We start from the raw sequence: 27603 nt of genomic DNA, 5'->3' as shown, positions 1-27603 counted from the left end.
TGACATTAGGACAGTTTTATTAGAAACATCAGTAAAGAATTCTACAATACTATGAATAACAAGCATAAATAGCAGATCATCACAAAAAGGTTTTCATACTGCACAAGCCAGCATGTTTATAGATAGAACCTTTCATTTCTTCAGGATATGGAGACTGATGGGAACAAAGATTACAGGACACACTCAAAAAAAATTTTTAGCTAGTGACTTGAGGCAACACTCTTGTACAACAGGCTACAAGAAAACTGCTTGTGTTTCTAGGCGTTTTTTTGAAAAGGAGATGCATCTACTATAAGTCCACTGCAAGGGAATGGAGTTTAATCATTCATAACTGGACAGAGATCCTGTTCTCGTATATCAGGGCTTGTTTACACCAAGCCTGGCAATCCACCTCAATTTGTAGTATGAAGTGTTATCAACACCAACCACAGTGGATCCAAATGATCTGTTAATTTCCAAGCCTGTCATTCATTAAGTTGGGTGTGTTGGGAGCAAGAAGAACTTCATTTACACAGTCTTTGGGTTCACAACATAAAACAGATTAGAGGTCCGACAGATGTTACTTTGCTGATGCAGAAATGTTGATTGGTGCTCGTGTGTGCGCGTGAGAGAAATCTCTTAGGCAGCGCTGGATACTGCCAGCTTCTTCAGGTGATCCATAAACACCTGCAAACTCACATCGTCTGTTAGGATAGGTGCACCAGACTCCTGCAGATAGAAAGGTAAATATTTATGTATAAAGAACCACAGAAAGTCACTGGAATAATGAACAAATTAATCTAATTCTGCATATGTCAGTGCATCCATGTACAGTGGTGCTTGAAAGTTTGTGAATCCTTTAGAATTTTATATGTTTCTGCTAGCCTGGCAAGCCAGACTAAATGTGAATATTTTTGGCCGCTAGGCGGGTGGGTCTAGTTTACTAGGCTATATTTCTGCATAAATATGACCTAAAACATCAGATTTTCACACAAGTCCTAAAAGTAGATAAAGGAGAACCCAGTTAAACAAATGAGACAAAACTATTATACTTTGTCATTTAGTTATTGAGGAAAATGATCCAATATTGCATACCTGTGAGTGGCAAAAGTACAACCCTGATTCCAAAAAAGTTGGGACAAAGTACAAATTGTAAATAAAAACGGAATGCAATAATTTACAAATCTCAAACACTGATATTGTACTCACAATAGAACAGACAACATATTAAATGTCGAAAGTAAGACATTTTGAAATTTCATGCCAAATATTATCTCATTTGAAATTTCATGACAGCAAGACTTCTCAAAAAAGTTGGGACAGGGGCAATAAGAGGCTGGAAAAGTTAAAAGTACAAAAAAGGAACAGCTGGGGGACCAAATTGCAACTCATTAGGTCAATTGGCAATAGGTCATTAACATGACTGGGTATAAAAAGAGCATCTTGGAGTGGCAGCAGCTCTCAGAAGTAAAGATGGGAAGAGGATCACCAATCCCCCTAATTCTGCACCGACAAATAGTGGAGCAATATCAGAAAGGAGTTCGACAGTGTAAAATTGCAAAGAGTTTGAAGATATCGTCATCATCTACAGTGCATAATATCATCAAAAGATTCAGAGAATCTGGAAGAATCTCTGTGCGTAAGGGGCAAGGCCGGAAAACCATACTGGGTGCCCGTGATCTTCGAGCCCTTAGACGGCACTGCATCACATACAGGCATGCTTCTGTATTGGAAATCACAAAATGGGCTCAGGAATATTTCCAGAGAACATTATCTGTGAACACAATTCACCGTGCCATCCACCGTTGCCAGCTAAAACTCTATAGTTCAAAGAAGCCGCCGTATCTAAACATGATCCAGAAGCGCAGACGTCTTCTCTGGGCCAAGGCTCATTTAAAATGGACTGTGGCAAAGTGGAAAACTGTTCTGTGGTCAGACGAATCAAAATTTGAAGTTCTTTATGGAAATCAGGGACACCGTGTCATTCGGACTAAAGAGGACAAGGACGACCCAAGCTGTTATCAGCGCTCAGTTCAGAAGCCTGCATCTCTGATGGAATGGGATTGCATTAGTGCGTGTGGCATGGGCAGCTTACACATCTGGAAAGACGACACCAATGCTGAAAGGTATATCCAGGTTCTAGAGCAACATACGCGCCCATCCAGACGACGTCTCTTTCAGGGAAGACCTTGGATTTTCCAACATGACAATGCCAAACCACATACTGCATCAATTACAGCATAATGGCTGCGTAGAAGAAGGGTCCGGGTACTGAACTGGCCAGCCTGCAGTCCAGATCTTTCACCCATAGAAAATATTTGGCGCATCATAAAACGGAAGATACGACAAAAAAGACCCAAGATAGTTGAGCAACTAGAATCCTACGTTAGACAAGAATTGGTTAACATTCCTACCCCTAAACTTGAGCAACTTGTCTCCTCAGTCCCCAGACGTTTACAGACTGTTGTAAAGAGAAAAGGGGATGTCTCACAGTGGTAAACATGGCCTTGTCCCAACTTTGAGATGTGCTGTCATGAAATTTAAAATCACCTAATTTTTCTCTTTAAATTATACATTTTCTCAGTTTAAACATTTGATATGTCATCTATGCTCTATTCTAAATAAAATATGGAATTTTGAAACTTCCACATCATTGCATTCCGTTTTTATTTACAATTTGTACTTTATCCCAACTTTTTTGGAATTGGGGTTGTATGTGAACCTCTAGGATTAGCAGTTAATTTGAAGGTGAAATTAGAGTCAGGTGTTTTCAATCAATGGGATGACAATCAGGTGTGAGTGGGCACCCGGTTTTATTTAAAGAACAGGCATCTGTCAAAGTCTGATCTTCACAACACATGTTTGTGGAAGTGTATCATGGCACGAACAAAGGAGATTTCTGAGGACCTCAGAAAAAGCATTACTGATGCTCATCAGGCTGGAAAAGGTTATAAAACCATCTCTAAAGAGTTTGGACTCCACCAATCCACAGTCACAGAGATTGTGTACAAATGGAGGAAATTCAAGACCATTGTTACCCTCCCCAGGAGTGGTCGACCAACAAAGATCACTCCAAGAGCAAGGTGTGTAATAGTCGGTGAGTTCATAAAGGATCCCAGGGTAACTTCTAAGCAACTGAAGGCCTCTCTCACACTGGCTAATGTTAATGTTCATGAGTCCACCATCAGGAGAACACTGAACAACAATGGTGTGCATGGCAGGGTTGCAAGGAGAAAGTCACTGCTCTCCAAAAAGAACATTGCTGCTTGTCTGCAGTTTGCTAAAGATCATGTGGACAAGCCAGAAGGCTATTAGAAAAATATTTTGTGGACGGATGAGACCAAAATAGAACATTTTGGTGTAAATGAGAAGCGTTATGTTTGGAGAAAGGAAAACACTGCATTCCAGCATAAGAACCTTATCCCGTCTGTGAAACATGGTGGTGGTAGTATCATGGCTTGGGCCTGTTTTACTGCATCTGGGCCAGGACAGCTTGCCATCATTGATGGAACAATGAATTCTGAATTATACCAGCAAATTCTAAAGGAAAATGTCAGGACATCTGTCCATGAACTGAATCTCAAGAGAAGGTGGGCCATGCAGCAAGACAACGACCCTAAGCACACAAGTCGTTCTACCAAAGAATGGTTAAAGAAGAATAAAGTTAATGTTTTGGAATGGCCAAGTCAGAGTCCTGACCTTAATCCAATCAAAATGTCGTGGAAGGACCTGAAGCGAGCAGTTCATGTGAGGAAACCCACCAACATCCCAGAGTTGAAGCTGTTCTGTACAGAGGAATGGGCTAAAATTCCTCCAAGCCAGTGTGCAGGACTGATCAACAGTTACCGGAAACGTTTAGTTGCAGTTATTGCTGCACGGGGGGGGGGGGGGGGGGGGGGTCACACCAGATACTGAAAGCAAAGGTTCACATACTTTTACCACTCACAGATATGTAATATTGGATCATTTTCCTCAATAAATAAATGACCAAGTATAATATTTTTCCTCACATTTGTTTAACTGGGTTCTTTTTATCTACTTTTAGGACTTGTGTGAAAATCTGATATTTTAGGTCATATTTATACAGAAATATAGAAAATTCTAAAGAGTTCACAAACTTTCAAGCACCACTGTATATTAATTTAGTTACATTGCCAATTTAACATTTTTACAGGCTTTATATACAGATTAAGAGCAATCACTTTATACTGAAATACAATAAATTGACCAAAAAGAAAAATTTATTGCTGATGGAATAATTGGTGACATTCAGATGTTATACACGTGTATTTTGTTCCTTTGGAAACAATATTAACCTTATTGCAAAATGTTTCACAAATATATGCATGCTATGACTTTAATAATGTACATCAGCTCTGACCCCATATTGGAAGACAAGCGTTTAGTATACCGATTATGATCACTAATGCACTTACCTGGCCCCAGGCATACATGTTGTTATGGGTCTGAGAGGGGTTAACTTTGGACAGCAAGAACCGAGCCTGGGGGAGGGGAACGACAAAAAACAAAACGAAATCAGTGCCATGATTTCAATCTGAGCCATGGGATGCATCAAAGCAGGGACAGTGCTGCAGAACAGTGTGCATGCCAGTGATTGAGCCATTACACTCGATACTAATTTCAGGGAAAACTAATTTTATGATGTTCTTTAAAATTGCAACCTATCGAAACTCGCAGAGGACCAGTCCTTTCGAGCCATCATCTATATTTACTTCATGCTTGGGCTTCATTTGTATAGGAGAAATTGGCCTTTTAATTTTTATACAGTTGCATGTATTAGTTCCAACTTCTACCTAGTAGCAGGAAGCACTAAATTAAGTATTCATGCAATCAGAAGAACCAAGTTCTCTCAGGCGATGCAGGTTTACCTGGCTGCCCCCATGCTCAGTGTCAATGTAACGAGGCATGGGGAAACGTGTGTGCAGGATCTCCTGCGCATCGTCTATTGGAGCTTGTAGGAGGTGCCGGAAGTTTTCATACTCTGGCATATCCTGGTAACCAGCTTTCCTCCACTGAGCCACCGTCTGCAGGGGAAAGAGACAACACTGCTATATGTAGCACTTTTAAGGCACATGTGTAATGAAGCTCTTCTTGTGATCATAACATATTTATAAGGAATTTAGGTTTCCCTAGCAGTGCGAGTCAGATATCTTCTGTTCTGAAGCACCACACATGCAGGAATAAATAAATTCTTTACTCACAATCAAAACTAGTACATAGCCAAAAATGTCAGTATAACCAGCAAAGACTAAAGTCAACAGAAATGATGTGCTTACCTCTCCGTGGTAAATGAGGATCTGGAAGAATGTGTCCATCAGGAGGATTCGGTCTGGCAGAATGCTGCTGCTGTCCAACAGGACCGGCTACATTTGAGGAAAATTTTCATTTACACTTTAATGGTTTTTATATCATACAGGTCATAGGACAGATACAAGTTACTTGGCTCATGTCCTTTTTAAAATGTGCCGAGTGAGTCAATACACTTAAATTCTATTTGTCTGACCGCATCATTTTACATATATTTAAAAAAAAATAAAAAAAAGGCTACCACCTACGCTCTCTCCTCAGTCCAGGCTGGACAGATGCCAAACACAAAGCACACAGTATTATATGAAATGTTTTAAAACCTGGTGCACCACTTGGGATCCCTCAACCTGACATTACAGAGGTTTTTTTTGCCACTAGCTCAAACTGAAAATTACACACTTTGCCAGGAACAGGAACCAGGGATAGCAATTATTCCTGCTTACACGCATACATACGCTTGAACAGAAGCTCCAACTAAGGTTTCAAAATAGATAGTCTCTTGGATACACACGGTCAGTGCTTTTAAAAAAAAAAAAATGAAAAGAAAATAAATCATCTTTGGCAATGGAAAACAGAGTTTACTAATTAAACACACGTACAGCTTGCTAGGATGTGATAAGACACCAGGCAATAATCTGCTGGGTCATGGGAATTAAGGTTTATGATCATTATGACTGCATTTCAGAGGCACTACGGAGTCTCTCATAAAAGAATATGTAATGGATTATAGTGGATACCAATATAAAAATAAGGATAATGAATAAGCCACAAATATACTCTCCCTTATTAAGATAATAAATATATGAGTAAATTACACCCTACACGTAAAAGCTACAAGTCAACAAATAACTATGTAGATACCTCTGGGGGGCCATTGAAGGAGTATGCATACAGAATTGGCTGAATCATGATGAGTGACTGGGTCAGATCCTGCCTCATAAAATGGTGTCTGTAGTAGGAGCTCTCATCAGGACTGTTGTTGAATACTTGTAGGAATGGAGACCTCCTCAGATGGAACATAAACTGTTAAAACAAAAAAGTCAGAATGAAACTTCAGCTGTCCAGAGGCCAGTTCTGGGCTATAAATCACAGTGAGGGTCAGAGGTTTCATTCTCACCTGAGGATACAGAGAGAAGGTCTCAGAGAAACGGAATGAGTTAGGGTCATCTTTGTGGTAATCTCCAAATTTCTGACACTGAAATAAAAACAGTAATGGAGGGTTTCACAAATCACTGGGGAGAAAAAAAAAATTGAGTAAAACCTAAAAGGGTTTCTGATTCACAGGCAATCTAATCCGACAGTCTCTTCTCACCAGACGGATAAGTTGCCGATCCAGCCAGCGCAGGACATCTGGTCCCTCTTCTGATTCAGCTCTATAGACAGCCAAGCGGGCCATGAGGATGGCAGAAGCCTCCTGATCAAATGACGCAGCAATGTTCTGGATCTGCGTCTGAGCATCCGCCCAGCTGAAGACGAGGACAAATTGGCACACTTATCAGTCTAAGCCACATCGATTCACCTACTACTGTCTGAATTTTAAATAAGTGTTGAGACAAACAAGAAGGTCAAATGATTAAGAAAATGGCTCTTAAAGGAAAAACTTATGGGCCCTTTGACCCAAGGAATTTTTAGAGGCACAATATCCCATGCTAAAAGTAGAGGGTTGAATACCACAAATACTAAAATTGTACACATTGTGAGAGCACAGCCAATTAATAATAAAAATTGCAAACAAAGCACCAGTGGTATAACATTAGTCAGCTTAATCTGCAACTTAACTGTTGAAATAACTAAAGTGAATTAATACAAAAAGAACAACTAACTTCCTGGCAACCGTGGTGACTCTGATACGTCTCTGTCCACTGGAGTGCTGGTACTGGGTCACATATTGTATGGCACCTCGACCTCCCTGGGGGATTGGAGCATTGTGCTGCAAAACAAGAAAAAAAAAAAAACTTTCAACAAACAATCCCTTCAGCAACATGACCTTGGCACCAGGTGCACACCTATATAGCCTATACATCTCTCTCTCTCTCTCTCTCTCTCTCTCTCTCTCTCTCTCAAGATGTCTACACTGCAGTCTGCCCACAGCATAATAGTAGCTAAAATGTTCTAAATAATCACTTTAACCAGTCCAAATATATATATAAAAAAATAATAACCCCCAAATTGATCCTACACGATTGAGAACAGTGATTTTTAGATTTCAAAGGCCCAAAGCAGCTCTAATTTCTGATCACCGAGCCACAAACTAATGATAAAAGCAATGTTTTAGACCAAATAGATGGAAAACTGCCAGTGTCTAAATTATACTAGTGTACAGCTACCACAACACTGCCAAATGCAGTTTCAGTTTGCCGTTGATGATTAGCCAACAGCCAGCAACTGAATCTTGTAATTATATTTGACAGGACCAAAATGTTTTTTGTAACCACAAATGACGACAACAGTTTCAAATCACTGTGTGATCATTCAGACAAGGAAAAACAAAGTAGCACACCAGCAGTCAAATTATTACAAATGCCACTGACAATCTGGGGAAAAAGAATAATCCACACAATCGTAAGTCACCATGTAACTAAAGAGAGACAAACAGAATATAATTGGAAAGAAGACTTCAGCTTGGAGAATTCTGGAGAGCAATAATTAACGATTAATTCTTAAACCGCTTTAGAGTCATGCTTCTGACCAATTACCCTAACACTTGTGCACAGAAAGGCTCATTAACTTGTCAGTCAGTAGATACAGGAGTAAGAGGATATTAAATCTAGAGCTTCTTGTTGACAGAACAACCTAGCTCCAGTCACTTGCCGCAGCCTGTGTCCACTGAAGCTGCTCTCTTTAAATGTAGAAAACTTGTTGCTGTTCACAAAGTTTTGCTACTTTATGTGGCTTTGTGTGCAATGTTAGAAGACAGGTAGCGAATACGAAGGCTAAGCTGACGCTCCCCACAGAGATTAGTGTGCTGAGAACATTAATGACTGCATTGGATCATCCAATCATGAGGCACAGCATGAAGTCCACACCTGCATAACAGCCATCACTCTCTGGAGCTTTGACGCAGTGTGGGATAACCTGATCATAAAACATGATTCTTTGAAGAAGTCGAACACAGTGGTGCAACTGAGCTGCAAGCAATCAGGTTGGTCATCGTAAATGCCTGTCGTCAGACACCGATGTGAATGCAGCAGGAAGGGGTTATTTCTAGTTTAGCAGGATGCAGTGGATAGAGGTGGCATACACAGTTTTGATGATTAGTTCCAGTTTGTGCTCTGTGTGTGGGAACGCTGTACTGCTTCTCCTGCTGCTGTCTGACAGGAGCCTGCAGACGGAGACATGGACCCTGACGCTCAGTTTCAGCCTGAGTGATCTGGCACTTGGCCTCTCCACCATCCCTTTTGGAGCCCATAACAGCCTGTTCCGGCCACAGGGATATGCCAGCTCAAGTATGCTATGCCAAGGCAGCGCCTTTCTTTTCCTGCTGTTCCAGTTGGCCTCAGTCCACTCGCTCACCTGGGCCACCATTGACAAGTTCATGGAGATCTGCTTCGCTCTTAAATATGCACAAATCTTCAATGCCTGCAGAACAAGAGTGATTCTTGCAATCATTTGGATCTATTCACTGCTGAACGCATCTCTGCCGTTGCTGGGCTTTGGAAGCTATAGCTACAGCAGCAGCAGGTTTCTCTGCGCTCCCAGTTTTGAGCCTGCCAACACTGGCTTCAATATGCTCTTCATAGTAGTGGGAATCATTGTGCCCATTCTAGCAATGTGCTCCATGTATGCATATATAGTGTACATAGCCAGGAATCAAGTACGACGAGGGACATTTGTTTGCAATGAACACCACTGTTTTTATGTGCCTGCCAATAATTATTTCAAGAGCTCCATTGTCATGGTGACAACCACAGGTAAGAAGTATGAGAACTGAGAAGATTACTCTAAAATGTTTACTGGGAGTTTATTCATTGCCAGAACAATTGCAGGGTCCTCTCATGCTCAATTACTGCTACTTTACCCACATTCATTTAGCCTGAACAACTGAGGACAAATCTTTTAAAACCATCATTAGTATATCTTTTGCAAAGAGAAAATGTTTCCTCTCATTCACTACTCCAAGTCATTAAAAGATGTTAAGTCCGAAATTAAGATATATTCACCACATAAGTGGATGGCGAGTCAATTGCTCCTTAACATTTAATTCCCATTCTAAGGCAGCAATACCTATAAATAAATGTATAGTCAAAGGCTAACAAGAGCCTAAATACTTTTTATAAAAAAAAAAAGCACCACCACACCCCACAGGCAAGTGAGCATACCAGTAACATGCAATCCTACTGGTTGAAAAACTGTCCTGGTCTTGATTTACTGAATGACATGATCTGTGTATGTCAACAGTGTGTCTACTCATTTGCTGGCTGCCATACATCACCATCAGCTTCTATGAGACCCTGACAGGAAGAGAGAGCCCTCAACCCGCCTCCGCTGTAGCCACCTGGCTAGCGCTCTTCACCTCCACACTCAACCCGTGGATTAATTCCATGTCCCAGACGTAAGCAATGGAGTCACTTAAGCCCGGGCCGGTAACAGATCATCTTATTTTGTGTGAAAAGCAACTATGGTAAATGCTTAAATTGGGTGGGGGTGGTTTGATGCAGACTTAAATGGAGATTAACTTTCTTTTTTAAAATTTGATTTCCACAGTGTTTACAAAAAGTGTGTAGCTGTAATAACAGTAAATTGATAAAGCATAGTTTTTTTTTTATTTACATTAACTTGATCAATTTTACTTTAAACAAAATCATTAGAATACTAACAAAAAGATTACAAATTACTTTTTTTAACTTTAGTTTGCATCTCTTCAACTTTAATTCACTTTCAGGAAAGGAAAGCAAGTGTTAAGTCATTGTTCATGTCTCAGTTTCCACATAACTGAAGTGCTCTCACACACACTACGGTTTCACTGCATGCACTTTTGTGCAAAATACACAACACCTTCCACTGACTGTTCAGTGTGCTCAGGTTGGCCAGCCTGGTGCTCTCTATTAAAGATACTGTTTAAATACCATAACCTGAGCTTAGAGAAGCAGCTAAAGCATGATATTTTGTTAGACATGATATTTACCCACTGAAATGGCACACAGTGCTCTGTCTGTACAACCAGCACAGCTCAATAGCTGCTTTTCTAGAACATATCTATGCCATGTACAGTAAATGTGATAATGTAGGACATCATACCACCAAACATTTACAAATTCAATTATCTTTGCTTGGGGATGCTACTGTTTTGCTATTAATTGCATGAAATTTGAAAGAATTATTTATTTTTAAACCAGCAGTAAAGAGATTTTACCATCATGGGAGTGCTGTTGCTGTAGTAGCTTGGTTTCCTGTAACTGGGTACAGGTTTAGAGTTATTTACTGCCAAATAACACTACATAAAACCCTAGATGTTACACAAATGTGCTGAGATAACATTCTGTGAAGAGAAGACAATTTACTGAGCGTGAAAGTACATATTGGTGGTTAATCATAACCCTTTTTTTTTTTTTTTTTTAGGAGGTACAGAGTTGCCCTGCGCAGGAGTGCAAGTAGATTTTGGCAACGCACACACAAGAACTCCCTCTCTAGAAGTACAGAAATGTGCAGAAAGGGTTGCAACCGTCCCTCGTCAGCATCCAGTGCACCTCAAAACACTACAAGCACAGACTGACCCTGTGAACGAGCCCGAAGAGAGCAGAGTACGTTTTTCTTACCTCTGGCTGCTGTGCAGATGAAAGAAATGACACTGTGCTACAGAAAGTTAATAAAATTAACACCTTTTCATGGGAACCACAGTAACTAACTGGGCTTTGGAGACCGATGACAAGCACAAACATGCAACTTTAATGAGCTGTAAAGTGAACAGTTCCTCTTATAGAGAAAAATGTGGGACATGAAATGTGTTTCTCAAACAGTTTTTGTCAAGAATACTGAATGAAGAACTTAATTTTACTGTTTGTTTTTTTTAAAGAAACAAAGATATTCAAATGAACTGACAAGTAAAACTAACTGGTGCTCTTCAGTTAAGACATTTTACCAACTGCATGAAATGACTATGTGGATTAGCACAATTTTCATAGAGTATTTCCAAAGAATTGTGTCACATCATTGTACAGGAAGAATAAGAGTTTAAAAAAAAGGAAAAAGATTGTTTTTGTGGTCATGGAGGTCTGCTACATGAATTACTAGATATACTATATTGCTAAATAAATAATTGATTCCTTTTCAGAGAGCAGCTTGAGCAAATATTCTTGTTTCTTGATGGGACCTGCCCTCTAGCGGAGGAGCTTAACATAACATGTAATGACTAAAATGACTCCGACTACCAGGCTATTTTCAGGGTAGTTTCACGACCTTTACATTTAAGCTTTTGGTCATTATGAAGCTGAGCCATGCATACTGTACCTAACCTCCCAAATAGTCTAGGCTATCCAGATCTTCCATCATTTGATGCGATAATACTTGCACATTTATATTAACTTAAAGATTGCGTCTTATGAAATTGTAGTTTTACATGCATCTCACCATAAAATATCTGGCAGGAGAAATCTCTTTTCATAACTGTGTAGGGGAAAACGGTCTGGAATCTAGCTACACAAGAACCATGATAGTGGGATACTCTATGACTTAGTAATTTGAAAAAACGTGTGCAATTAGTGCCTGATGGAATATAATTTTTTTTTGCTGCGGATTCAAAACTGGATTACTCAACTCATTTTGTCACATAAACAGCTAGTACTGTCTGAAAGGGTATGTTCTGCTGTTTATTTTGATACATATGTTACGAAGCAATAAGGACTTCACGATATTCAACCGAGAAGTAGGAGTGTGAAAATCTCATATCATCTCTAGCCGCTTTATCCTGTTCTACAGGGTCGCAGGCAAGCTGGAGCCTATCCCAGCTGACTACGGGCGAGAGGTGGGGTACACCCTGGACAAGTCGCCAGGTCATCACAGGGCTGACACATAGACACAGACAACCATTCACACTCACATTCACACCTACGGTCAATTTAGAGTCACCAGTTAACCTAACCTGCATGTCTTTGGACTGTGGGGGAAACCGGAGCACCCGGAGGAAACCCACGCGGACAACATGCAAACTCTGCACAGAAAGGCCCTCGCCGGCCACGGGGCTCGAACCCAGACCTTCTTGCTGTGAGGCGACAGCGCTAACCACTACACCACCGTGCCGCCCCAGGAGTGTGAAAATGGGTGAAGAAAATCGTACAGGGATGGCAACAGGAAAATTTTATTTTAGCTGAAACTCCGAACGGGGGGTTCAGGGGGGCAGAGCCCCCCTGAAGCTTTAGCATTTTTAGCCTCTTCTACCTATTTTCTAGCCATTTTACATGTATATTGTGTGAAAAATACATGATAAAAATAAGTAAGTATCTAAAGTTTAATAGAAAAAAAAGACAACTTACTCTGACTGCCCCAGGCATATTTACGAAGTGCAATAACATCCGAGTGTTCCTTGACCTTAGAAGCATGGTCAATTAATGCCACACAGCCACGGGATCCGTAGTTGATCACATCATTACAATAAATGCAAAATGCTTTGCCAGGCAAATCGCACTTCTTGATAAACTGTTCAAGCGTCTCGCTGATCTCCTCGATCTTTTTTCCAAGTTTCACTTTCGTAGTAACTGTCCGCTGTAGCCAATCCCAACGAAATTTGTTCTTGACATTGTCAATTTCAGCCACCGATGCTTCTTGATCTCGTGATAACTTCATATTTCCGCGGAAAACAATGCTCTCAAAACCTCGTGCAAGACATTTAGCTAAAGGCAAAATGGCGGCCAGTGAAATGAAACATGCTTTCGCATTGGTTGAATCCTTCACTTCGCAACCAATCACAGACTCGTTTGCTTATTTTCATTGTTACACTCGATATAGAAGCTTCCGTTGTTCGCGAGACATGTGGTTTCGATACGATTTGACACTAATCTCGGTAGCAGCAATAAAAGTTAGGTACCTAACCCCCCCCTAAAACTTTTCTCTACGGATTTAGACGTTCCACAAAAATGATAAAATTGAAATTCAAAACGGCGGATTTCCGCCGTTCGGCGGAAAATTGCCATCCCTGATAGTAAAAAGAAATTACTTTGCAGAAGTTTGATGTCTTCATAATACGATTACTTCAGTATGTACAAATGTGACTAGCATCATTGCAAAGCTCTGGTTCTGCTCCCTCTTATGATATGGGTTTCATATCTATGCAATGATGACTTCATAAGAAATTCAAACAAGAGTATGGGGTGTGGACATGGACAGAGCTGTGGACATGGACAGAGCTGTAGATAGATTGCAATTATGATTTAAAGTTAATGTAAATTCAAAATTATTCTTTCCACCAACATTTCACTGCATAGACAATGAACTAGCATTGTTTGAATCAAATCGTGCCGTTTCACGTGATGTGCAATTTGCGTCAGTCAGGTTTGAACTCTCTCATACAATCTCATTTAAAAACAAACTCCGAGGCATCCAATTTGCAGGTGTAGCTCTGGCTCCAGCCTGTCAGGAGTCCCCCATCATTTCTAAGTGGGTCAGCTTAGTGGAAACAACAATTTACATAATGTTGGAATAATGGTCTAGTGATAGGAGTGAGACCAAACACCATACATACCTGATTGACAACTTCAAAGTAAATTGCCAGTGTGGTGTTGGGGTCCAGACCACAGATCTTCCACTGGCAGGTACCGCCTGTTCCTATTTCCTGAAATAAGTGAGCAGAGCATAGGTCAGAGGTGCTTCAGTAACATAAGATACGTCACCAGTGATTCTGGTGACATCACTGGTACTTTTGATCAAGCCAGCATCCAAACTCACATTTTCTGACACGCAAGGTCCCTTGGCATTCAGGGAGACACATGGTCCAATTGCTCCAGATATCTTAATCTCTCTTGACGTCTGAAATATAAAATCATGGTTAGGCATGCTGACTACTTTTATAAGACATGAAAAAACTGATACGAAAGCATGTGAAGCTAAAACTCTACCTTAATCTCGAGAGTTCCTGCAAAGGCCATTTTAAAAGATCCTTGCACGTCCTTATTGAAAACCCTCTGGAAGGTTTGCTTGAACAGGGATGTGTTGAAGGAATCTGCCATCACCATATAACCCCTGCAACAAAAGAGTGATTCTTACATTTGAATTAAAAATAAAACACTTAGCTTCACAAAGCATTTCATGTGTGAAAACAGATTTTTAGAGATGAGACATTAACATGCATACCACTCAACTATTCATAATGTTGACAAACGTGACATACAGTACCAGTCAAACTTTGGATCCTCATTTTTTTTTTTAAATATCTTTATTAAAACACGCATCTTAAAAGTAATGATGGACGGCCATTTCTCTTTACTTAGTTGATCAGTTCTTGACATATGGATTACTGCAGCTGTGGAATAGGGCTCATATCATCTCTAGCCGCTTTATCCTGTTCTACAGGGTCACAGGCAAGCTGGAGCCTATCCCAGCTGACTATGGGTGAAAGGCAGGGTACACCCTGGACAAGTCGCCAGGTCATCACAGGGCTGAAACATATGGCCCTTTTCCACTACCCTTTTTCAGCTCACTTCAGCCCGACACGGCTCGCGTGTCGACTATCTCAAAACAGCACGACTCAGCTCGCTTCAGCCCTGCTTAGCACCCAAAACTCGCACGGTTTTGGAGTGGGGCTGAAGCAAGCCAAACCGAGCTGAGTGAGGCTGGGGGCGTGATCAGACACTCCCCTGTGCACTGATTGGTGAGGAGTGTCCTCACATGCCCACACACGCCCCGCAAGCACGCTGGGATCTGTAAACACCGTAAACCCGGAAGAAGAAGAATTACAAGAATTTCTGAAGCCTTATGCGCCTCGCCTCATCTATACGCTCTTGCCAGTATCTGTTGGCGTTGTCGGTGACAACAAGCCACAGCACCAAGACCAGCAACACTAACGACTCCATGTCCTCCATGTTTATTGTTTACTCTCCGGGTCGTGAGACTACCGCTTAAAGGATCACTGATGTCACTGTTTGCGCCGCTTAACGACATCACGTGACGTCCACCCCCTTTCGCTAACTCTACCCAATGTGTCCACCCACTTCCAGCCAGCACGGTTCAGCGCGGTGGTAGTCGAAATGCAACTCCAATAGCCCCGCTCAGCCCGACTCAGCCCAACTCAGCACGGCACGGCTCAGCCCGACTCAGCCGCATTTGTAGTGGAAAAGCGGCAATAGACACAGACAACCATTCACACTCCCATTCACACCTACGGTCAATTTAGAGTCACCAGTTAACCTAACCTGCATGTCTTTGGACTGTGGGGGAAACCAGAGCACCCGGAGGAAACCCACGCGGACACGGGGAGAACATGCAAACTCCGCACAGAAAGGCCCTCGCCGGCCACGGGGCTCGAACCCGGACCTTCTTGCTGTGAGGCGACAGCGCTAACCACGACGCCACCCGCTGGAATAGGGCTATTTACTATATTTTTATTTAACATTTGGTGATCTCAAATGTATTAAGGCAGCAACAAAACTGCACTAACTTTTGACGAGGCACACCTTTTAATTAAAAAGCATTCCAGGTGACTACCTCATGAAGCTGGTTAAGACAATACCAACAGTGTGCAAAGCGTCAAGATAAGAACCTAAAATATATTTTTCCGAACAAATTTTACCACATAATTCCATACATGTTCCATGTGTTACTTCATAGTTCTACAATGTAGAAAACACTCAAAATACAGAAAAACCTATGAATAAGTAGTTGTGTCTAAACTTTTGACTGGTGCTATATAAAAAAATTGGAAAATTTAAAACCTCTATAAATGTACATTATTGTACTGTCCATTATAACAGGTGGATGAATCCAATCATCAAGTTAAATGGTGCATGCTCACCCTGTGTAGTTGGTGCAACACTTCATCTCTGCCAGGCCTGTCTGGTCCAGGGCACAGGCATAAATATCAATGATGTGACCATTGGCTGCAGCTCGGTGCGCCAAGGCTTCATAGTGCTAAAAGGATATAATGGTATGTTAGTCTCTCAATTCTAAATCATCCACCAGAGAATCAACATTTTATTTATACAATAAAATCTTCATTTATCATAAACTTCTCTCAAAAAAAAAAAAACCCTACAGATATCCATCTCAAATGTTGATTCAGGTAACTCACTTTAGTGGCTTTTTTCATGAATTTTGCATTGTCTTTCTCAATGTCGTGCCAGGAGCGAATGGGTGTCTTCAGCTCATCTCCAACCACCATGCCCGGGCCCTGAGTGGCTGGTCCACCAATAAAGGTCATTATTCGAGCCCCTGTGTTGGGGAAAGTGCACTATAAAGAGAGAGGAGGAAAGGAAAAATGTAACTCCTACTAATATCAAAAATAATCAATGACGACAAATTATACTTAAATTATATTATTTCTTGCTAATCAGGCTAATTGTCAAACACCATATTCTTGAGCAAGGTTCTTAATCCTCTCTTTTCCAGGGGGCCGTATCATGGCTGACCCTGTACTCTGACCCCAGCTTCCTAACAAGCTGGGATATGCAAAGAAAATATCACTATACTATAATGAACGTGTTACAAATAAAGGCTTCTCTGTAATTAAGTACAAATCTTTTGAACACATCAGTTGCTTCCCTCAGATCATTAAATTACTTTAAAAAAAAAAAATGTATACTTTAAATATGATCTGACAGAAGCAGCTGATGTGTTCAAAACGTGTATAATTAATACATAGATTTATGTTAGATATTTAAAAAGATAAAAGAAAAACCCACGCACACTGACAATTTAACAACACTAATTATTGCCTAGCCCTAGATGATCTAGGGTGGGTTTCCCAAAAGCCTCGTAATGCTAAGAACATCTTAACTAGCAGAGGGAGCGCTCATTATGCTGTTCGCTCTACCATTTAACGATGAACTTTGTGCTATGATGCTTTTGTGAAACTCAGGCCCTGTCCACACGGCAACGGATTCAGGTGACTCCGATACAACTGCTTATCGTTTAGGCCTGGCGTCCACACGGCACCGGCGTTTTGGGTGCCCAAAACGCAATCTTTTTGAGAACGGGTTCCAGAGTGGAAAGATCTGGCAACGTTGCCGTTGTGAAGCCGTCTGGATGAGTAGAACGGATTTGTTTACGATGACATCACAACCACATGACTGTGAGTGCTTCACGCCGGGTAGAAGTGTAACGAACTCGATGCGAGTTGTCAACAAATCCTATAACTTGGTTCATGAAACGCGCTTACAAAATATTTTCACTGTGAATATTTATTGTGTAATGGTGCAAAGTGAGAGAGAGAGAGACTCTGCCCTTAGGGCAGAGTCAATCCCGCCAGCAAAAATAGGGAAAAAAAAAAAAAGGAGCGATCTCACCTCTTCAGATGTGGGTTTAAGTCCTACAATACATTCCTCAAAAAGGGCGTAGAAGAAATTAATCCATCAACGTGTATCATTCAATTTATTCCGGACCATTAAAGACGCCGCCTTCCACGTAGAATCATACGTCATCCTCGTCGCCATATTGGATAGGTCAAAGCGGAGAATAAAGATTCATGTGCTGCGTTTAACTGTACCAACAGGTTTACCGTCCAAACGAGATCATATGGGATTACCTTTCACAGGTGAGAAACAACAACTTAATCCATCAACGTGTAGCATTCAATTTATCCCAGACCATTAAAGACGCCGCCTTCCGCGTAGAATCATGCGTCATCCTCGCCGCCATATTGGATAGGTCAAAGCGGAGAATAAAGATTAGCTGCGTTTAACTGTACCAACAGGTTTGCCGTCCAAACGAGATCACATGGGATTACCTTTCACAGGTGAGACTGGAAAAATACTTTTTGTATTTGGTCATTATAATGTAATTTTACAAACAGATTTTCCTGACTTTGTGGCTAATATGAAGTCTCACGCATAATAGTTTATGCGCATGCGTCCTTACTTCTTCTATTGTTCTGGTGTCTCCGAAGGGACCGTCTTACAGCGCCCCTAGAGGTGTGGCATGTGTATTGCATCGTTTTCAGCAAGCGTTGCCATATGGACCTGATATTTTACTGATTGTTGCCCATTTGGACGCGATATATTTTTAAATAACATCTCGTTGCCGTTGTCGTGTGGATGTAGCCTCAGGCCTGATCAGTGCTAACAGCTGCTATTACACTCTACAGAATGCCACTTACCTCTAACAGTCCAACAGCAATAGACAGTGCTACGCCTAATGACCTGAGGGGCCGTTTACCCTGGGTGACAGGCCAGGGGTCTTTCTGCAGCTCTCCCAGGAGATCAGTCAAGTTCATATCAATTTTCTGCACTGGCTGCAGGAATCTGAGCACAAGACAATGTAATTTTATAGCATGCTATAAACCAATAAATCTTCAGCTCCAATACAGTGACTGCTAGAGTTAGCTACAGACTTGTGGATTCATAAGATTCTAGTTTAGGCTTCATCTACTACAACACATTCCATGCTCTGACAAGCCCAGAAATTATTCTTTGGTTTATGTGACAGCTGGATAAAAATATCCACCCCATTACATGAAAAATTTAGATACCTGTTAGGAGGAGGAACTTGGGGTTGTTGCGGTCCACGACCTGGTTGAGCCACAGTTTGTTTGCTCAGACCAAGCATCTCCTGCAAAACATGATTCAGAACACTGAGAACTGTTCTACTAGAGACCTCAAAACCCTAAAACAAACTGTTTGAATGGTCTCTGCTGTTGATTTAAAAATAATTTTTTCCAAGGGTTTTATTCTCCTAGTCCCCAAGACAGTGGTGCTTGAAAGTTTGTGAACCCTTTAGAATTTTCTTGATTTCTGCATAAATATGACCTAAAACATCATCAGATTTTCACACAAGTCCTAAAAGTAGATAAAGAGAACCCAGTTAAACAAATGAGACAAAAATATTATACTTGGTCATTTATTTCTTGAGGGAAATGATCCAATATTACATATCTGTGAGTAGCAAAAGTATGTGAACCTTTGCTTTCAATATCTGGTGTGACCCCCTTGTGCAGCAATAACTGCAACTAAACGTTTCCGGTAACTGTTGATCAGTCCTGTACACCAGCTTGGAGGAGTTTTAGCCCATTCCTCCGTACAGAACAGCTTCAACTCTAGGATGTTGGTGGGTTTCCTCACATGAACTACTCGCTTCAGGTCCTTCCACAACATTTCGATTGAATTAAGGTCAGGACTTTGACTTGGCCATTCCAAAACATTAACTTTATTCTTCTTTAACCATTCTTTGGTAGAACGACTTGTGTGCTTAGGGTCGTTGTCTTGCTGCATGACCCACCTTCTCTTGAGATTCAGTTCATGGACAGATGTCCTGACATTTTCCTCTAGAATTCGCTGGTATAATTCAGAATTCATTGTTCCATCAATGATGGCAAGCCGTCCTGGCCCAGATGCAGCAAAATAGGCCCAAACCATGATACTACAACCGCCATGTTTCACAGATGGGATAAGGTTCTTATGCTGGAACGCAGTGGTTTCCTTTCTCCAAACATAACGCTTCTCATTTGAGCCAAAAAGTTCTATTTTGGTCTCATCCGTCCACAAAACATTTTTCCAATAGCCTTCTGGCTTGTCCACGTGGATTTCAGCAAACTGCAGATGAGCAGCAATGTTCTTTTTGGAGAGCAGTGACTTTCTCCTTGCAACCCTGCCATGCACACCATTGTTGTTCAGTGTTCTCCTGATGGTGGACTCATGAACATTAACATTCACCAATGTGAGAGGGGCCTTCAGTTGCTTAGAAATTACCCTGGGGTCCTTTGTGACCTTGCTGACTATTACACACCTTGCTCTTGGAGTGATCTTTGTTGGTCGACCACTCCTGGGGAGGGTAACAATGGTCTTGAATTTCCTCCATTTGTGTACAATCTGTCTGACTGTGGATTGGTGGAGTCCAAACTCTTTAGAGGTGGTTTTGTAACCTTTTCCAGCCTGATGAGCATCAACAACGCTTCTTCTGAGGTCCTCAGAAATCTCCTTTGTTCGTGTCATGATACACTTCCACAAACACGTGTTGTGAAGCTCAAATTTTGATAGATCCCTGTTCTTTAAATAAAACAGGATGCCCACTCACACCTGATTTCAATCAATGGGATGACAACCACCTGACCAATTTCACCTTCAAACTAATTGCTAATCCTAGAGATTCACATACTTCCGCCACTCATATGTAATACTGGATCATTTCTCTCAATAAATAAATGACCAAGTATAATATTTTTGTCTCATTTATTTAACTGGGTTCTCTTTATCTACTTTTAGGACTTGTGTGAAAATCTGATCATGTTTTAGGTCATATTTATGCAGAAATCTAGAAAATTCTAAAGGGTTCACAAACTTTCAAGCACCACTGTATATCTGAAACAGGTATTCAAACGTACATTTATTGGTTTAGATACATGAATGTACACTAAATGTCCTCTATAATTAAGGATAAATCGATACAAAGTGTATTTAGTACAAGATCACTATCTGACAAGCATATCTTTATATAAACAGAAGCAGCATTTACCTGTAGCTGCTTGGCACTGAGGTCTTTGGTTCCTCTGAAAACATAGCTTTTGGAGATGCCCTCACAGCCCAGCTCATGCACCTGTACCATCCGGCCAAATGTGATGAGTCCCACCAAAGCTGTGGGGGGCAGCAGGCTCAGAGACATCTGCAGAGATTCCTTCAGAGCCTGCAGGTCCTCATCTTCCATACATGTGTCTACCACATACAGAAAGTTCAGGGGCATCTGAGGACCTCTCTGTGGAAGCCAAAGCAGTAAACATTTGTAAGCATTCTGTTTAAATGCTTTTATAAATTTATGCCTTACATCTTTACTTGCACACTTGAATCCTAAATGTTAAATGGCTCATACTGGGTGTCTTAAACCAAAAGAAAGAGCAAGTCTGATTTTTTTTAATGCATGAAAACATTACACAAAACTATTCTCTCCTGTTTTAAGGGTCGGCTTCAGACGCAAGACATCAACCCATTCTGGGAGTTTCTCATTCACACACTGTCAGAATATAACTTTGTGCTTACGTATACGGATTTTTAAATCTCATTTCTACAAGAGAAGTGCAAGTCTACAAAGACAACTCCCCATTCTAATAAAAGGCTCTCTCCTCCACTGTTAATAAAGGTGTGCACCTGCCAGTGATGCAGATGACGTCTGTTGCCACAGGGCCGTGACAACAGGAATAACACCTACTGAAGTTGCTCTTTAAATAGCAATGACATCATGACTCACGTCAATCTGAAAACATTTACAAAACAAGCAGTGCTCAACAGTCGTCAACCTAAAACTTTTGATAGGCATGGCATGTCAAAAATGTAATGTAGCATCCAAAACCTCAGATGAACATAGTTGCCAGACATTGTTCACCTTATACTGTACGATTTATCCACAATGAAAATAACTCTGGGTGACTACAAAATCATGAAAAAAAAATAATAAATTCACTGATGGGGTGTGTCGTTATCAGACACGCTAGCATAGTTAAAGGTGTGGTTGTTTAATATAAATAAATGCATATATGCATTAGCTGTAAGCCAACAGGACAAATTTACCTGGACTACATATTCAATGGTGGAGAACTGTGGAAGCAGCTCAGCTGGCTGATTCACCTCTGATATTCCAGCATAGGTTGGGGGAAACTAAAACAGGATTTACATTACAAACATCAATTTAATAACAGTAGCCTCTAAAAATTAAATGTTTGCTCCAATCACTGTTCATTATCAAAGCCCTTACCTGGTTTCTCTGGTAACAGAAATTGCAAGCCCACAGTTTTGCTCTGTAATCCACTTGGCTAAAAGAGAGCAAATACAATTTAAAAAAAAAAAAACATAAGCTAACATTAACAGAGTAGTAAATGTATTGTTTTGACTTTCAGAGAGCAACAAACTAATTACAGGCAGTACTTTTGAGAGGCATAAAGGTAACTTGTGGTAGGTATCCCACTATGGGAACCTCACACATGCCTGAAGAGAGAAACTCCCAAGTTACCTTAAAAATGTCACTGTGAAAACTTAAAGGAACAGTCCACCGTACTTCCACAATGAAATATGCTCTTATCTGAATTGAGACGAGCTGCTCCGTACCCCTCCAAGCTTTGCGCGACCTCCCAGTCAGTCAGACGCGCTGTCACTCCTGTTAGCAATGTAGCTAGGCTCAGTATGGCCAATGGTATTTTTTTGGGGCTGTAGTTAGATGCGACCAAACTCTTCCGCGTTTTTCCTGTTTACATAGGTTTATATGACCAGTGATATGAAACAAGTTCAGTTAAAAAAATTGAAACGTGGCGATTTTCTATGCTATGGAAAGTCCGCACTATAATGACAGGCGTACTAACACCTTCTGCGCGCTTCGGCAGCGCATTGATATCTGAGCTCCGTATCAATGCGCTGCCGAAGCGCGCAGAAGGTGTTAGTCGCCTGTCATTATAGTGCGGACTTTCCATAGCATAGAAAATCGCTACGTTTCAATTTTTTTAACTGAACTTGTTTCATATCACTGGTCATATAAACCTATGTAAACAGGAAAAACGCGGAAGAGTTTGGTCGCATCTAACTACAGCCCCAAAAAATACCATTGGCCATACTGAGCCTAGCTACATTGCTAACAGGAGTGACAGCGCGTCTGACTGACTGGGAGGTCGCGCAAAGCTCGGAGAGGTACGGAGCAGCTCGTCTCAATTCAGATAAGAGCATATTTCATTATGGAAGTACGGTGGACTGTTCCTTTAAGCCTGAATATTTCACAAGCTGAAGCCATCAAAACACACACTGAACAACACCACGGCAACATTGTGGGACAACATAATTTAGCATTCGATGGGGTGTGAGGACATCGAACTAATCGTTCATGGTACAAAGACATGACATGGCTTATTCTTCTTGCCGAACATGTGTGGGCTGATGACACACACACATCCATTTTTTTTATGATTGGACATTAGCAACTTGTCTTCCAATTAATTTTCTCAACCAGTGCTGACACTAACAACTTTGTTTCAGGACAGAGAAAGCAGAATCTGTATCTTTTGTCTTTTAGATGTCTTCTCCAATTGCACAGATTTCAAAAAAGTATCATACATAATTGTCTTACAATGCATTATGTAGCACAGAACTGCCTGTATCATTATGTATCACAGACAATGTATCGTAAAGTTTGTGTTACTCCAGTACTTGATGGCGCATGACAGCAGAGACAGGGTTGCCCTTACAAAGCTGTAACTGGTCTTGCCCTTTAGGCAAACAGGGTGTGCTTGTGGCACTTTTGTTTTCTCATATCAGGACACCTTATAAATGTTTAAAGAGAACAGGCAGCTGGTGGACAGATTTCCATATGCGAATCCATTACAATAAGCAGGTAAGACAACGAGGACACACTCCTCACTCACCATAGCGGATTGAGTACAGCTCGGCAGGTGGCACGGCTACAAAGCACTGGCTCATACTGTATAGGCGGGAGATCCGGACGCTCTTTCAGTGGGGTAAAGAGAGAGGCCACAGGCACCACCATACGCGTGGCTTCCAGTCGACTGGAGGGCCAAACGTTCCAGCTGAAACGCACTCCATCGCGGTCTTCATTCTGCTGAATGAACTCAGGGAAGGTCGTCATTGCACTCTCTGGGAACTACGTGCTATAAGAAAAAAAAAAGTGCACCAAAGAATAAATTGAATTGAAGCAGCAACGATGATACAAAGTTAAAAATGCCATTTGATTACAGAACACTGAAGCATGACAGCAGCTGTTCACATATGTGAAGCCCATGAACCTTATCTGTGTGACAAAGGTGTGCTGAAAAGGAGGAGGTTTATCTCAGATGACATAACATCCGCTTAGGGACAACCGAGCAGAACTTTCAACTCTGATGCAATGCTCATGTGTTGGATGATTGTTGTTTTATCTAAAGGTGATTCACACATTTCAAAACATGGAAAGGTTACACTACTAATGTAACATTTATATACAAAAAACAAACGACTTATATACACTACCTTTCAAAAGTTTGGGGTCACTTTGAAATTTCCTTATTTTTGAAAGAAAAGCACTGTTCTTTTCAATGAAGATCACTTTAAACTAATCAGAAACACACTCTATAGAGATCTTGCAGTCACGTGACCGGAAAGTACACAACCGCCATCTTGTCGGTCAAAAACACCGCTGAATACTGCTGCACTCGTGTACAGAATGGATCAATTTCAACCGACGGACTACACGGCTCATTTTTCTAATGAACAGATAACTAGATATATGTCTAAAATAAATGATCTACAGATTTGTGACCCTTATGGCTTACCGGACGGAGTTTTCACAACCGGATTTTGAACTGCCAGCGGAATACCCGGACGTGTACAATTACCTCATTAACTTTCCCTCGCTGTTCAGTGGTGAAGCACTGCGTGCTTATAAATCTCTGGACAGTTATCTTTACAGAAATTCAGGATTTGTCAGTGACTCAGATGTGGCATCTTGTAAACAAGAATCCTCATTGGACGGGTAAGTCACTTAAGTATTGAGTATAGCACTGACCAGCTGATTATAGAATAGAATAAGGTAATTCCAGCTGTAATTCCAAATCGTCCGTCTTGTTTACATGGAGCTGGCGTTGGAGAGGTAGAAGCTTGGCAGTGGAGATTTGAGTAACTGTTTTCTGAGCTTAGTCAACAGGCCGGCTCTGCAGCCTCGCTTTTGCTTCCGATAACAATCCACGGAGACCCTGGTGGTCTCGCTATCTCGTCCGGAATGTTGTGCATGCGATGGAAATCGCTACAAACCGTCATTTTCTGCTGGAAACCAATGTCCAGTAAGTCCATACGGTTGTAGTGGATATTGAAGTCCGGTACAGACGAACAACACGCAAAAATACACACCAAAAACGTGCACAGGTAGAGAGAGCTTGTAGCCGCAGCCGTTGTAGTAGAATTGTATATAGTAGGGTTTTCCAGAAGAAAAGGTAGAAGTAAAAGCAGAAGTAGAACCAGAAGTAGAAGGCGGAAATATGGCATTTGACCGACAAGATGGCGTCTGTCACAATCTGGATCGGCTGTGACGTCACATGCAAGGGCTCCATACATTGCTAATGTGGTAAATGACTATTCTAGCTGCAAATGTCTGGTTTTTGGTGCAATATCTCCATAGGTGTATAGAGGCCCATTTCCAGCAACTCTCACTCCAGTGTTCTAATGGTACAATGTGTTTGCTCATTGTCTCAGAAGGCTAATGGATGATTAGAAAACCCTTGTACAATCATGTTAGCACAGCTGAAAACAGTTGAGCTCTTTAGAGAAGCTATAAAACTGACCTTCCTTTGAGCAGATTGAGTTTCTGGAGCATCACATTTGTGGGGTCGATTAAATGCTCAAAATGGCCAGAAAAATGTCTTGACTATATTTTCTATTCATTTTACAACTTATGGTGGGAAATAAGTGTGACTTTTCATGGAAAACACAAAATTGTCTGGGTGACCCCAAACTTTTGAACGGTAGTGTATGTGGCTCAATCTTGTAAGCCAGAAAAAAATACACAAATACCATCTAAAATCAGTCAGTCAGTCAGTCAGTATTAGCAGACTTGTCTTTCACTGGAATTATTAACAGACTTGTACAAGTAGCTAACGGAACCAGGTGTGTGTTATAAACCGGGCCATTCATTAGAAATGCCAACGCTGCTAGTTAGCTACACTAGCTACACAACTGAGGTACACTAGCTACACAGCTAAGCACGACACAAACATCTCATTTGGCTAGTTATCTGAAAACAAGTCGATATTTAATAAGTAACAAAATAAATATATTTAGTTAAAAGCAAAAAAACACCCAAAACTACCGTCAGCTACATTGCCACATCACCATGTCCCTCGGTTAATGAGCCATTTTCTCCAGCGAAGGAACCGAATTTGGGTCAGAAGGTTCCCTTAAACAGAATCGATACTCGTTCATTTTAGCGAACAGATAAATAACCAAAGTTCTTTTACTAAAAAAAAGTCTAATACCTCACAATCCTATTCAGTCAACACCCATATATAACGTCAAAGTAATATTTATTTCATTAAATAGTGAACATACCTAAAAGCAGCTAGTCTGAGGCGTTCAGCCGGGCTGTTCTGTGGTGACGTAGAAAACATGGCGGAAGTGGCGCTGCCACGTCATTACAAAGCCGCAGGGGGAGGAGCTACTGCTGCCCGCCCCCACTTCAGCCCGGGTTAACCCTTTCACTCCCAGCGCCATTACAACCACTTACATATTACACCACCCCAGAGCTGCTGTCCCGCAAAGTATTCATTCATTCACTCTTCTTCAGTAATCGCTTTACCCTGTTCAGGTTGGTACTGGATCCCCCAGTGGGATATCTTTAAAGCATTACAGGGCACCATGCACACATTCACATCCAGGGCAATTTTGAAGAGCTACTCCATCTACCAGTCTGTTTAGGGAGTAGGAGTAAACCATGGCTGACAGTGTGGTGTAGTGGTTAGCACTGTCACCTCACAGCAAGAAGATCCTCGGTTTGAGCCTCACCTTTCTGTATGGAATTTGCATGTTCTCCTCTTGGGTTTCCCCCATAGCTCAAAGACATGCAGATTAGGTAAAACAGATTAGGGACGGTTGCGTCAGGAAGAGCATCTGGTGATGCAAGAAGGTCCAGGTTCGAGCCCTGTGGTCAGCGATGGCCTTTCTGTGCAGAGTTTGCATGTTCTCCCCGCGTCCATGTGGGTTTCCTACGGGTGCTCCGGTTTCTCCCACAGTCCAAAGACATGCAGGTTAGGTTAACTGGTGACTCTAAATTGACCGTAGGTGTGAATGTGAATGGTTGTCTGTGTCAGCCCTGTGATGACCTGGCGACTTGTCCAGGGTGTACCCTGCCTTTCGCCTGTAGTCAGCTTGCCTGCAACCCTGTAGAACAGGATAAAGCGGCTAGAGATAATGAGATAGGAGATCCACTGTGGCAACCCCGAACATTTGGGAGCAGGAGAAAACCAGAAAACCTATAGAGACACCACAGAAACTCCACACAGCATAACTAGGATCAAATCCAGGTGGTAATCCTACCTACAAATATCAAACAGCATCACTGAAGGGGGGAAAAATCTAGCAGTTGAGGCATCACAGCATTCCTTCTAATAAAACTGAACCTGTTTAACTCCTAAAATAAGGAGATTTTACTTTTCATGTAGTTTCCTTAACATGTCAGTGGTTCATTATAAATTTCTCACTAAAGTAT

The 27603-nt window shown here is 41.3% G+C and overlaps 2 protein-coding genes across 2 annotated transcripts; one reads left to right on the top strand and one right to left on the bottom strand.

The window, feature by feature from the left end:
* sec23a (Sec23 homolog A, coat complex II component) lies at nucleotides 1–26558 on the bottom strand. The gene is made up of 20 exons (XM_060934386.1): nucleotides 26448–26558; nucleotides 23777–24019; nucleotides 22126–22183; nucleotides 21942–22028; nucleotides 20896–21132; nucleotides 18917–18996; nucleotides 18545–18689; nucleotides 16523–16681; nucleotides 16247–16362; nucleotides 14355–14478; nucleotides 14185–14265; nucleotides 13982–14071; nucleotides 7131–7237; nucleotides 6620–6773; nucleotides 6425–6502; nucleotides 6169–6330; nucleotides 5277–5363; nucleotides 4869–5024; nucleotides 4416–4481; nucleotides 1–708 (listed from the first exon to the last, which is right to left on the bottom strand). The coding sequence occupies exons 2-20, from the start codon at nucleotides 23995–23997 to the stop codon at nucleotides 619–621; spliced, it is 2298 nt and encodes a 765-aa protein (XP_060790369.1). The 5' UTR covers nucleotides 23998–24019; nucleotides 26448–26558; the 3' UTR covers nucleotides 1–618.
* On the top strand, nucleotides 8525–9863 carry LOC132893924 (adenosine receptor A3). The gene is made up of 2 exons (XM_060933097.1): nucleotides 8525–9218; nucleotides 9706–9863. The coding sequence occupies exons 1-2, from the start codon at nucleotides 8525–8527 to the stop codon at nucleotides 9861–9863; spliced, it is 852 nt and encodes a 283-aa protein (XP_060789080.1).
* Nucleotides 26559–27603: the final 1045 nt, after the last annotated feature.

Source organism: Neoarius graeffei, chromosome 11, assembly GCF_027579695.1.
Source record: "Neoarius graeffei isolate fNeoGra1 chromosome 11, fNeoGra1.pri, whole genome shotgun sequence".
In the NCBI taxonomy this organism is placed as follows: Eukaryota; Metazoa; Chordata; class Actinopteri; order Siluriformes; family Ariidae; genus Neoarius; species Neoarius graeffei.
The sequence above is the reverse complement of the archived record's forward strand: the minus strand, read 5'-3'. Positions and strand labels throughout refer to the sequence as shown.